We start from the raw sequence: 13,353 nt of genomic DNA, 5'->3' as shown, positions 1-13,353 counted from the left end.
TTTTTATAATTATGACGTTGTGTCATATAGTGCATTGTTAGCAGGCTTTCTCTTGATTTACACAGGGTTATTGATTATTTTTCTGTTCTTCTTTCTTATAAGAATGTGTGTAATGTATAAGAAAACAGAATCAATCGATGGTCGATGCGATTCAATCGACTGTTGATGTCTGTTTACTGAAACGCATCCTTACGTCATATATACGCGACAGGGGGGTCGTGAAACTGTGCTTGCTGCGGACCTTGTATTTGGGCTACATTCTTTTTAAAAGCGATTTAAGAGAAAAAAATATACACAACAAAACATGTCCACCGCCATGAATTTCGGGTCGAAGAGTTTTAAACCTCGGGCTCCCGATAAAGGCGCGTTCCCTCTGGATCATTTCGGTAAGCCACGACACCGACTGTCGTGTTTCGTCCGTGGGCTCATTGATGCATATTAGCTTGTTGTTCTTTGGGTTTTAAATCTATCTAAGATAGCTTGCTTTCGTGTCAAGGAATAATATCAAACGTCGTGGTCCGTGTCCGTTTCAGGCGAGTGTAAGGCCTTTAAGGAGACGTTCATGAAATGCTTGAGGGACAAAGACTTTGACAACTCCCAGTGCCGCCTGCAGTCCAAAGACTACCTGGAATGCCGCATGGAGAAGTGAGAAGCGTCACACGCCTCCTTATAATCCGCACCACTGGCGACTCGGGGGCAGTTTTCATCACGCCGATGTCCTTTCTGCTTTGTGATGTTGCAGTCAGCTGATGGCCAGGGAGCCTCTGACCAAACTGGGGTTCAAAGACCTGATGGAGCCTCCTCCCAGCCAAGCAGATGGAGACGCTAAATCCTGACCTGCTGCTCCTCCACGACCGGGGTCCAAAGAAGAAGAAGAAGAAGAGGAAGAGGGGATGTTCACCTTGCTATAGCCTTTGTTTGATGAGATGGCCGCCAAAGACTTCTGTGAGCGGAGCTGAGACGATGGTGGGCTTTCAAGAGCATTTTGTGGTTTTCATTTGGCTCCGTTTGTTACAGACAACCGACTAATTGCATCAGTCCTTTGCGTGTGTTTGTATATAAGATGTAATATATGGAGATGCTGAATAAATATTTTGTATTTGAGGTAAAGTGGGTGTGTAGATGGACTCCTATCATTTGACACGATCAAAATAGTGGCACCTGCTGGCAGATTTTTTTCATGATGATTCTGTTAGCAGGGATACAAGTGGGTGGTTGTATGACTCTGGTATAGACATCAGTGGAATTAAAAACCCAAGAACAATGTCATGTTTTCATCATTTTTAGAATCTTGGATTTTTATCTAACCGGTCAATAACTCATGAAACACACCACTAGTTTGCGTCTCTTTTGTTACACTATAGAAACTATCCATCCATCTTCAAACGGGTCGGCTGGAGTCACTATAGAAACTAAACATTTTGCAAAGAAATGTAACCTTAACCACAACTTTAACAAACATTTTAAAGAAAGTAGTGCTTTAATATCGGCTTAGTCCCATATCCTGGTTTCGACCATTGATTGATTCTGTCGTGGAATACGTGTTTATTTTGGGGAAGAGGTGTGGCCTGCTAAAGTTTCCCTTCAATGCAACACATGCTCATAAGCCTTCCTAAAAACAGTTAAAAGTTTAAGAAATTGAACTATGGTGTAATGAAATCAAGTCATTGACTGTCCAAAACATGAACTTTATTGTCACTCCATAAGCCAGCTATACAAGACATGATGTGTGGGAAAAACGGACAAAGTCACACTAAAAACCCCCAAAATCTGAATCAGAAGGTCTGTGACCTGATTTGCCAGTGATGACGCAATAACCCTCCGAATCTACTAAAGATATATGACTGCGCCATTTCAGGTTTCTATTGGGCCAGACACATGGCTCTAACTGTTAGCTGCGCTTGGAATTGACCATAACCAGTAATAAAAAGGAAAATAATTTGAGGAAGAATAGAGGAGGGGCGGTTTTTAAAAACACAAATACTGATTTCAAATTAAAATATGACCAATAGCACCATTTCAAATCTGCAATTTAGTTATAGTCTTCTATTGCACTAGACAGCTCCAACGGTTAACTTCTGGCTCCTGCCAGATGGAAATGACTGACCACCACATTGTACTGCAGGATTTCTCTAGACTAGTTCAGAGGACACAGACGCCGGAGTCAACCATCAGAGCACAGCAGAACTTTGGCTCCATGATGACCTGAGGTCGACACGTGATGGATTTTGGTGTCAATGCTCTCATCATGAAATGGTTCACGATTGACCATTTTTGGTCACACTGAGGACACATCGCAAGAGCAGATCCAGAGGGGAAGAAGGCTGGGGGGGGGGGGGGGGGGGGGGGGGGGGGGGGGGGGAGGTTCCTTTTCACTAGCGGGAGGAGTTGGAACTGGAGCGAGAGCGGTGCCGGCGGCGGCCGGGCGAACGGGACCTGCGACGGACCGGAGAGCGTCGCCGCGGAGACCGAGATCTAGGAGAGAGAGACAGAATGATTGCAAAGAACATGGCATATATATATATATATATACAGTGAATGTCTTGCGAACCACAGTTGGCAGAGAAGCTGTTTACCTCCTCCTCATACGAGGTGGCGTGCGTCGCCACATTGGTGGCGGAGGGGGCATCCTGCGGGGAGGCGACATCCTGCGTGGGGGAGGGCGCACTGTGGGAGTCAGCACAGCTGTGACCGTGATCTCCTGACCGTCGATCTGACCTGAAAGAGAAAACCTCCAAGAAATGAAGAACAGCAAACATTTTGGAGTGTGGAGATAATTTAAAACCAGGCTGATTACTTTGAGACATAAAGGGCCCGGAACCAACCTCTCAGCCCCTCATCGCCTCTACACAGCGTTAGTCATTCATCCAGGGTACCAATCATTGCTCCTCCCCGCCCTCCTACCTCCGTCCATGTGTTTCAGGGCCTTCTCCGCCTCCCCGTGGGTCTCAAACTCCACGTAGGCGTAGCCTTTGGACAGGTGAGGGTAGATGCGGTTCACTGGCATGTCAATCATCTTGATCTTGCCGTAAGTGGAGAAAATCTCCTGGATGTGTTCCTTCAAAACAGACACATTTGTATGAAGAGGAGCCTCGTTCTGAAGCTTGGAGCATTCCAGCCCCTAGTAGGAAATGACTGGACACCACATGAGGGCGGCTAGTAAAAGTCCAGCTTCCTGATGCTCTAAACACTTTGTCACAAAACTGTCTGCTATGGTTTATAACAATAATTACAGGCATGCTTAGTAATGTATCATAACCAGACCTTAATATTATTACAAAACTGAATTATTATGTTGTTGTATTAATCTTCTATTTCAATTTAATTCAATAGTTTATAATTGTGTGGTTATGCTCAAGCAAGCTGATGGAGCCTGCAGACCTCTAATCATGGATTCCTTCTTATACTGCGTCACTAATTGTTTCCTGGTGGCTCCCTTACATAACACTTAACACTTAATAATCACTTCCTGCAAACTTAGTTAATGAGGATGTTTTAGTCACTGCATGCAACGGAAGAAAATTGTTCTGACTATTAGCTTTATTTCCTTAATTATGTGTGAGGAAGAACACACAGTTTCCTTATCTATTTGGGGCTTTTGGCCTTTTATACAAGCTAAAATGTACCCATAAGGGGAAGCAGACTTAAAGATTTCACCTTGATAACATTTCTGGTCAGCCGGCCCAGGTAGACCTTGGTGGGTTTGGGTGTGGGGCTCCGACGCCGTCGCTCCCTTTCATCCTTCTTAGCGGACTTGGACCTAGAGGGACATTAATATTTCAGTTACTATCTTAGTCATCAATGAAATGCTCCCATCCAGAACAATATGATGCCTCCCTGACTACAGTGTGAGAGAATTACACAAATATCAAGTACAACATTCCCTACTTTGAGCGGGAGCGCCGTCTGTTGTTGTGGCGCTGGCGGCTGGGGCTCGGTGAGGATGACGAGGAGGAGGAAGAGGAGCGGGAGCTGGATGAGCCCGAGTGGCTGGAGGCAGAGGAACTGGAGCCACTGGAGGAGCTCGAGCTCGAGCTGCTGCTGGAGCTAAACAAGAGCACAGCTTAGGGGAGGAAGGTTTGTCCGTTCATCCTTTGCTGTCCGCAAGTAAATAGGAACGATAAACACTTGCTTGACCTTGAGTCAAAGTCAATTCACTTGCATCCAGTGAAACATTCTTACAGATCAAATATGGGACACTGCAATCGTCTGGTGTTATTTTTTTTGAGAACAGCGTCTGACCTGCTGCTCCCGCTGGAAGCATTGCGCCTCGTGCGGTTCTTGTCTCGGCCGCGGTCCTTGTCGGCTCCTTCCTTCGGGGCCCCTGACTTGTCCTTGCCTCGCGGCTTACTCTTGTCGTCCTCCTTCCTCTTCGTTGGGGATGGCGCCCTGTCGAAGGAGAAGAAAACATCAGAGACCAAAAACGTTGTGTTGTAATCTGATGTGTTAAAACCGTAAAATGATCATTTCTAAACTGTTTATTAGAGGGTAACGTGGCAGGATATTTTCTCGGATTTCAGTGCATAAGTAACGCGACAATGTTGCCACTTTGAAACATTAGGATATTATATTTCAGAGTGTTTACTTTTATGATCCCTCTTATAGCTTGTGTTTTAGGTTTAAAAAACCCAGATATACTGCTTCTAATGTGAAGGTCCATTGCAGCTTTAACAAACAAATCAATAACACATTTGCGTCACAATTGATAACAAGATGTGACAGCTCAGTTGACTCGTGTCATGTCATGAATAAATCCTTACGGGAGATTAAACCTTAATGCATCGCTTTGTACAGAACGTACACTAGGGGAATAGCAAATTGTGATTTCATGAATTAGCTTTTGTGGTCAGTCTAAAGAAGAAATTGAAGTTGATTACAATAATTTAACTTGGAGCGGAAAACTGAAAACACGTTACGTTTTATCGATGATTAAGGTGTTCGAACGTTTAGCTCGCCAAACACTTGACCATGTTAGCATTAGCTAACGGGAGTGAGCTAATGTTGGCTTCATATACTGCGCTGCTATTTAAACCAAAATGTTAAGATAGAAATATTTTTACTTAGCGTCGCTATAACTAAAGGGTCGTACTATCTATTGGCCAGGCATACAATATTTAAAAGGAAGCAATGGAAAATGGTTGCGTTTACTCACATATTTTAGCCTTCCTGTCACTCCGACACCAATTGTCGCATAGAGATGACGTAAGAGGCTAACGTCGACATAAACCAATCAAATGACTGGATATTAAGAGGCAGATACCGAGACCTGCGAGGTGACCAAAATATTAACCCTCAATTCTGGCTGCCAGGGTAACATCTCTCTTTTTGCCGAATGATGTGTAGATGTTGTTGCCACTATTTAATACGTAATAGCCATATTGAACGTGGTAACACTGCTGGCAATTTACTGTTTGAACGGTTTCATTGGCTTGGCGGTTGACAGTTTATCGCCTAAGAGATCTTACGCGGCGTAGAAATAGCCTCGCATAACCGGCTTATAGAAGAGAAGGTGAGTTCCCTCTTCCTCGAAGGGTCCCGGAACTGCAGCAGCAACATTAGCATGGTTACTGTAAAAGCGAGGCGCCTCCAACATGCCCCCCAATTATTAACACTGAAAGTTATCTATTACGCTCATTTGAAGCAATTCGGAGGTCATTTTAAATGCCACAGGGACAAGGAGGAAAGGGCGCACGCGTTAGCTTCTCCTCCGGAACAGCAGCGGGTCTCTTTGATTTAGATGAACTCCTCCAGCGAACCAGATGAAACCCGCAAACCCCGCGGCTGGACCAGGACCCTGGCTCTGACCGTATGCTCCGCCGCCATCGGTGGCACCTTCCAGTATGGTTACAACATCTCCATCATCAACGCCCCCACCACCTACATCCAGAGCTTCATCAACGACACCTACACGCAGCGCTGGGGGGTCGGCCTGGACGGGCCCCAGGTGACCCTGGCGTGGACCCTCATCGTGTCGGCCTTCTCGCTGGGCGGCCTGCTCGGGGCCCTGCTGGCGGGGCCCCTGTCAGTCCGCTTCGGCCGGAAGCACTCGCTGCTTCTGAACAATTCCTTCCTGTTGGTCGGCGCCGCGCTCGTGCTGGCCTGCCGGGCGGCGCGCTCGTTCGAGATGATCCTCGCGGCCCGTCTCCTGGTGGGGGTGAACTCGGGCGTCAGCATGAACGTCCAGCCCATGTACTTTGGGGAGAGCGCCCCCAAGCACCTCCGCGGCGCCGTGTCCTTCACCTCCGCCGTGTTCACCGCCTTCGGGATCTTCCTGGGCCAGGTGGTGGGACTCACCGGGCTTCTGGGCTCCGAGCCCCTGTGGCCCTACCTGCTGGCCAGCAACGCGTTGCCGGGGTTAGTCCAGCTCCTCGCCCTGCCCTGGTTCCCCGAAAGCCCCAGGTACCTCCTCATCGACCGGGGAGACCGGGAAGCGTGTGTCCGGGCGCTCGGCCGGCTTCGCGGTGGGGAGGCCCCCGCCTTGGAGATGGAGGAGATGCTGCAGGAGCAGGAGTTGCAGAAATCTGCTGCCTTAAAGTCTGGACGTGCAGCTTCTGCCAAGACGCCCTGGTCTCTGTTCAAGGATCCTGCCCTGCGACGTCAACTCGGAACCGTCATGGCCGCCAGCAGCGCCATGATGCTCTGCGGCAATGACTCCATCTACTTCTACGCCTCGTACATCTTCCTCGCAGCGGGGATCCCGCCAGAAAAGATCCAATACATCACGATAGGCACGGGGGCGTCGGAGCTGACCGCGTCCATCCTCAGCAATCTGCTGATTGAGCGCGTGGGCCGCAAGTGCCTCCTCGTGGGAGGGTACGGCCTCATGTGTTTCTGGTCCGTGGTTTTCACCGCGGCGCTCATCCTCCAGAGCAGCGGCGTGAGCGCCATGGCCTACGTCAGCATGGGGTGCGTGTTCGGCTACATCCTCAGCTTCGGGTTGGGCCCCGCGGGGGTGACGGGCATCTTGCCGGCGGAGATCTTCGACCAGGCGGCCCGGCCGGCGGCGTACATGGTGGCCGGCTCGTGCATGTGGATCGGCCTGTTCCTGGTGGGGATGCTGTTCCCCTTTATCGTCAACTCCCTGGGGAGCTACTGCTTCCTGCCGTTCCTGGCCGTGTGCCTGGTGTCGGCCGTGTTCTTTGGGCTCGCCTTACCGGAGACGAAGGGAAAGACGCTGGCCGAGATCTCCGCGGAGTTCGACAGGATGAACGGCGCGAGGACGACGACGACGATGGAGGAGAGGCCGGACGTGCAGTCGGAGCCCCTTCGTGAGCACTACCAGCTGGGTCAAGCCTGCCCCTTCACTCAGCTGACGCAGGAGCTCGACTCTGATCACAAAGATGGGGACTGACGTTAGAAGTGAAAAAGGACAAAGTGCCTTCTTCGCCTCGTAATGCAAGTGAATCCAAATGTGAAATCTTGTGTCCTGTTTACGTAAATTGACCTCTGTAATTTTTTTGTTGAGTTAAGACAATGCAAAGTATTCTGTTCACGCAGAAGGTGCTTTTTTTTTTGTTGACTGACCTTCTGGTAATAATTATCGACAGTGTGTGCCACACAGAAAAAGCATCTGGGCAGTTAAAAAGAGGACAACCTTTCCCCTCCAAAAAGGCTCCTTCGTAGCATAGCAGCTGAACGCCTCTCTCACCGAGAGCAGCTCCCCAGACGACGTGTCCTCCCGATCTCCAGAGGGGAAGTCGGGAGGTCGGCCTCTCGGTCCGTATATGCCTGCACCAAAACCATCCCCTCTTTGTAATACCTCGATTCGCCCTCTCACACGTGACTTTATGCTGGAGTTTTGCTCAACGTTTTGAAGTCCAGCACTATCTGAGAGTTTGAGATAAGACTTTGTTTCCAGTATCCCTACAGCGGTCCAGACCGAGGCAGAGCGGGCCAGGATTTAGATGGTGTTTATTTAACGATGACCCCGTCCTAATTCAGCATGTCTGCACCGGGTAGATAACGGCGCTTGTATACTGTGTAATCTGATGATACACCTCTGTCCAGCCCATTGGTTCAGGCTCGTGCCATTTCCAGGCTTAGCAACCCGAGTGGGAACATTGCCTCTCTAAATCTGGCAGACGGTCAATTTCACAGAACTGCAAGCCTCTTCAATCCTGTTGTTATTTATGCATCAACCAAACTGTAGACGTTATCAGTGCCATGAACCGCATGGTTCCAATTGTGGAAGTGTCCTCCTGCTCCCGGGTGCAGCTCCTCCTGACGGCCAGCAGATGTCGCCGTTGTCATCGCTCGTCCCGTCCCCTCGGGGCCCCAACAGGAAGATGCGTGATATCAAAGACGGCTCACAGATGTAACACCCAGGCCGCGATGACACGTTTTGATTCAGCAGCTGTCAGCTGTCGCGGGCCTTCTGTTGACCATCTGTCACAGCCTCGACGTGTTGCCTTTTTTTTTCTTTTTTTTGTTGATGACTTGATCAAGATGCTGCACATATTTATTATTTAAGGTGCTTTTCTTCTGAAAATGAATGATCCAAATCTTTGCGTCCCACGTATTGTGAACTCCCCCTTGCTTGCTGGGTGTCACTGCTGTAGCGCGCTGCAATCTTTGCACTACCCAAATTATTGGTGTTGTATGACGCATCCTTGACGCCTTTCCCCTCCAAAAAGGCTCCTTCGTAGTATTGCGGCTGAGCACCTCTCACACCGAGAGCAGCTCGCAGACGACTTGTCCTCCTGATCTCCAGGGTCGGCCTCTCGGTCCGCATATGCCTGCATCGGTCAAAAAGCGATGAATTGAAGAGAAAAGCATGTGATGACAATTCTCTGATTTTAAGGGTTCGGTGCAATGACTTCCTGTGTTTTTACTTATTTCTGTAGGAAAATACATTTTGCAAATTGCAACTATTTATGATATTTATTCAATGAAAACTGTATGAATGCAACAACAATAATCAAAGTGCTGAACCTAAACCATTGTGTCCTGTGATTCAAATGACATTAACTCACATTACTCTAGCTCCTATGCACCTCAGTCCAACTGCTCACTCTCCCTCCTATTAAAACTATTCAAACAATGCCGTTTATTTATAGAACATGTCACTCTTAAGTGGGGCCACGGGTCAAGTGTGCTGTTCCACTGAACTGTATCGCACCATTTCAGCATAATTGAGTAATGTCTCTCCAGTTTAAAATGAGACGAGTGAACAATTGGATTAATAACAAAAGTGCACGCGTGGACAAGTGCATGTTGTGCGCGAGTGTCGGACAGAATACTGTGTTTCTGTTACAACCACAGCAGGTAGCATTTGCATATTTATTCTCTCGCTGGCCTCCAATTTAGCCACTTGAAGGGGTTTCTTTTGTGAGAAAAAGTTCAATCAGGAGAGAAAAGTCACATGAAGAAAAGATAATTGTTCATTTACATAACGTTCGACAACAAATGAATTGATGAAGACTGGGGGGGAGGGGCCTGAATATATAAGGCAGAGCGGCCATCTTATGTATCATATGTGTGTTATATTATAGACACAGCAGAAAGAGGACAGACCAACAACGTCATCGTTACTCTGTGCTTCATTGGTTGAAGCACAGCTGATCTAAACGGCCGATATCAGGATTCAAAGCCCCGAGCAATGACGAAGAATGAAGAGAGAAAGGCCGATGTATCAGAAATAATCCACGGGTTTAGGGACGCATGAGAAAATACGCCTGGAGCTTCATTTACATGACGAGCACAGGCTACTGATCCCAGGCCTGTGCTCGTCGCCACATCTTTTAGAATGAGTCCTCCGGGCATTTAGGGGTTCACTCACAAGTTAAAAACAATTCACCTTTCCAACTGAGGGGGGCGCTGTGACATTTGTTACCAACACACTCGCTCGCCAAGCACGGGAAAACTGAGCCCAGTGGTAGGTCTCACAGTTGGGTACAGTTTGGCATTTTGAAATAGTGTTATTCGTGTTAGATGAGGAGATCCATCCCACTCTCACAGCAGTCCGTTAAACATAAAGCCGGCCCGGGAGGTGGTTGACTCAGCCGAGCGCTCAGACTCCTCAAAAGTATCCAATGGGATGGCCGCTATTTCTCGAGGCGGGACTTGTTGGCGTTATGTATTGCATTTGGCAGACGGCTTGATCTGAAGAGCATAGCCACGTCCTACAAGGAGCCGCTTCCAGCTTCTTTAATGCTTTTCATTTTCCTTAGTCACACGAGTTCAAAGAGGTGCTCCTTCTCTCTGCTCCATGCGTTTTCCGCTCCCCAGTGGTGCTTCGGCGTCTCTTGAAGGTGGATGGGGGGGGGGGGGGCTTTGAGAGGTGGCTCTCTCTTTTTTGATGGAGGTTTGCTTCGTTCTTCTTATACGTGGAGTGCAGGTTTCCCCGGGCAACCAGAGGTTGAGTACAGAAATACTGGAGGAGTAAAAAGCCTCAGCCTTGTTGGTGAAGGTACGTGAGGGTGTTGCCGGGGAAATTGAGCTGCGACATGATTACGAGAGAAACAATACCGGAGGCCGTTGCCGAGTTTTGTGACGCGCACTCACCAAAGAGTTGGAATCAGAGGAGCTGTCTAGCTGTGGTCTTCGTTAATGACGCTGCGCATCGTCCTCGCCAGTCTGACACGAGCAGAGAGACGGGCCGACGGAGTCTTTGTTGCCGTTCGACTGTTTGTCCCGAGAAAGGGGGGGGAGGGGGGGGGGGGGGCGGCGTGAACTTTAACACATATAATTAACGTGTCCGCCTTCTGATCTGTTCATTTGATTGTTGGCATTCTGAGAGTTAAAGGATGAGAAATTGCTCTCTTGTCTTCACTTTAAAGCTACTCGAACATATCTCTCTTTCTTTCACTCATCCAAATTCAAACTGTGAACGGTTGCTTCCAAAATCACGGCCCCAGCGTAATTGTGTGTTCTTTTGTTTTGTTCTTTGCATTTCTCCTGTTTTTAGACCCTCATCCCTCTGTGTGCTGTGAGTGATATACTCTGAATGTTTAAAGCAATCAATTGAATTGATTTGCACTGCAGCTGCCTGTTTTTTGTGTTACTTGTTGTTTTTGGGCTGTAAATCAAATGCAGATGAAACACGAGTGTGAAAATGGTGTTTAAAAAAAAAAAAAAAGAAGTAACAATTAACGGTATGGACCAAATGATTTGGGTGGTAACCAGCTAACTTTCACAATGGGCTGTGCATTCAACATGAAATCGATTCGTGCAGATTGTGAATAAGGCGGTCCAGACTGAGTCATTGGCAGATGGTGACGCCCTGAGAGGTCACCGCTGTGAAGGTCATCCTGTTCAGGCACCTGTGGCGGCGAGGCCCTGCTCCCAATCTGACATCTCCCCTTGATCTATGAACAGCAGACCCAGAGGTTGGGCTGGGAGCGACAAGAGATCAGCCTACTGGGGCCCAACAGCCAGGTAACCCACGGTAACAGAGAACCTGTCACAGCCCCCTCCCCGCCATGGGACCACTTCCTACGGGGGGTCCCAGTACTCTGGGAAACCATCAGCTACGAGTGATTGATCGTTACGACTCAGCTCATTGAGGGAATATAGAATCTTCAATCTTAGATTCCACTAGTACCTTTTAGAAATATGTAAATCTAAGCGGTATCCAGATGTTTCATTTTGATTCATTATGTTGGTGTCTTGAAAGATAATGGATTGTACATCTCCGGTGGCAGAGTGAGTAGCTAATTTAATCATGCGAAAGGCAGAACTGTCGTGGGATTAAGAGTGTTTACAAAACTGCCCGAAGCTGTGTTGTGTAGATAATTGACTTTGGTGGACACCTGCCAGCTAATGAAAAAGCATCGTCTCTACCCATAATACAGCCATGCAGGTGAAACAGGGTGAATGCAAAGCTACTTGGCTACTGAGAGAGAGACTTGGCCCTAATTTGTCAGCAGGTATCACTCAAGGACTTTAGGGCAAACAAGACCTCATTTTAAATTACTCTAATGGTCTTATTTACCACGGGTAAATGAAGATTAATGAGGAAAACAGTGTTACCAAAAATAACCAAACAAACCCTTTCCCGAAATGTCGCCTGTATGTGAATACTTTGCAGGGCAGGCAAATGGACACTATCTCTCACTCACATCATGACCGACAGCCAAGGAACCCAGGGGCAGATACAGCTGGATCCAGGACAGATGTGGGTCCCCCCCCCCCCCACACACACACACACGTGTATCAGGACAGAGTGATGGAGATAAAACACATCACCGAGAAGGCCTTTAGCAGAGACCGAGGCACATGGCGAGCACTCGGATACAGCACAGCGGATTTCGATTCAATTTGTCCGTAGCTATTATCAGCTCAACATAATGGAAAGTCTATACGGAGTCGGAAATGTGTTTGCTGGTGGACCTAAAATGCTGTTTTGGAGTTGGGACACAGGGATATTACAGGCCTGTATCATGGCACTCTGTGAAATGGACACGAAAAGGCATGTGTTGGTTTTGTTATCATGCACAAGAATGGTCTTTCTTGAATTTTTATTTTGTATTTCCTGTGTAACTCAGGGGGAAAATAACACCAATGGAAAGTCTGTTACGGTCATTTTTGTGGCGAGCAGGAGGACACATGGTCGGCTACAACAAAGGAGTTCTCAAATCAAAAACTTTTGGTTCGGTTCGTGTGGTTTTCCTAAACCAAACCAGTTTACAGTAAAAACAACAGGTTTTGCTGCCTGAACTTATTATAATAGAATGAGTTACTGTTCATTTTTAGAAAAATACTGTTAAGTAATTACTCGATGTATACCCAGGTGTTATATTCTGAAAAGGATGGCTGAATTGGATCTGGTATATACTGGCTTGGTCAAGGTTGAAAGGAGTAATAACATTTAGTTGTAAGGACAAAAATAGTAATCAATTCTTTCTTTGTACGTCTCATGCTACAGGTAATGTGAAAGCTCAGAAAAATTCAAAGAATGCAGTTTTTCGGCACGTAATGTTTGAGTCTCTGTATGAAAGCCCGCATAACAAAAGCAACCATTCAAAGACATGTATTTAAAAGCCAATTCATTGCAAAAAAAACCCCAACAATTATTGGATTACAATGTTTGTTTCTTTATTTTATGTGATTAACCTTTAAGGATGCTAACTTCTCGCCCAGGATATGTCGCCTTAGCCTTAGTCACTTAATGTATGTTGACATGCTTATATTTAAGGCCCCTACTACAGGATTTTTTTTTAATATTCCTTCATGACAAAGCTATAACATATATCAATTGTGTTAAACATACAGACCTGAATACATCAAAACAGTTTTTCCTACCTTGTAAAAAGTGACATGGTGTTCATAGGATAGCAACATGATGGGAAAAGGGTGTGATTTCCAGGACGGGTGCATTATTCAATGTAAAGTTTTAATCACAATTTTTGTCAC

At 47.2% G+C, this 13,353-nt stretch overlaps 3 protein-coding genes across 3 annotated transcripts; 2 read left to right on the top strand and 1 right to left on the bottom strand.

The window, feature by feature from the left end:
• The first annotated feature begins 127 nt into the window (after nucleotides 1-127).
• On the top strand, nucleotides 128-1,110 carry LOC119212770 (cytochrome c oxidase assembly protein COX19). The gene is made up of 3 exons (XM_037463511.2): nucleotides 128-386; nucleotides 534-645; nucleotides 743-1,110. Exons 1-3 carry the CDS (start codon nucleotides 305-307, stop codon nucleotides 834-836), a joined length of 288 nt encoding a protein of 95 aa, XP_037319408.1. The 5' UTR covers nucleotides 128-304; the 3' UTR covers nucleotides 837-1,110.
• A 1,222-nt stretch (nucleotides 1,111-2,332) lies between these two features.
• LOC119212769 (RNA-binding protein with serine-rich domain 1-like) lies at nucleotides 2,333-5,230 on the bottom strand. The gene is made up of 7 exons (XM_037463510.2): nucleotides 5,153-5,230; nucleotides 4,243-4,389; nucleotides 3,889-4,047; nucleotides 3,658-3,760; nucleotides 2,905-3,058; nucleotides 2,577-2,718; nucleotides 2,333-2,475 (listed from the first exon to the last, which is right to left on the bottom strand). Coding segments are annotated over exons 1-7 (807 nt in total). The 5' UTR covers nucleotides 5,155-5,230; the 3' UTR covers nucleotides 2,333-2,375.
• A 102-nt stretch (nucleotides 5,231-5,332) lies between these two features.
• Nucleotides 5,333-8,899, top strand: LOC119212767 (solute carrier family 2, facilitated glucose transporter member 11-like). The gene has a single exon (XM_037463508.2). The coding sequence runs from the start codon at nucleotides 5,738-5,740 to the stop codon at nucleotides 7,349-7,351; it is 1,614 nt and encodes a 537-aa protein (XP_037319405.2). The 5' UTR covers nucleotides 5,333-5,737; the 3' UTR covers nucleotides 7,352-8,899.
• The last annotated feature ends 4,454 nt before the right edge of the window (nucleotides 8,900-13,353 follow it).

This window comes from Pungitius pungitius, chromosome 21 (assembly GCF_949316345.1).
Source record: "Pungitius pungitius chromosome 21, fPunPun2.1, whole genome shotgun sequence".
In the NCBI taxonomy this organism is placed as follows: domain Eukaryota; kingdom Metazoa; phylum Chordata; class Actinopteri; order Perciformes; family Gasterosteidae; genus Pungitius; species Pungitius pungitius.
Note: the sequence above shows the minus strand (reverse complement) of the source record. Positions and strands in the feature narration are given on the sequence as shown.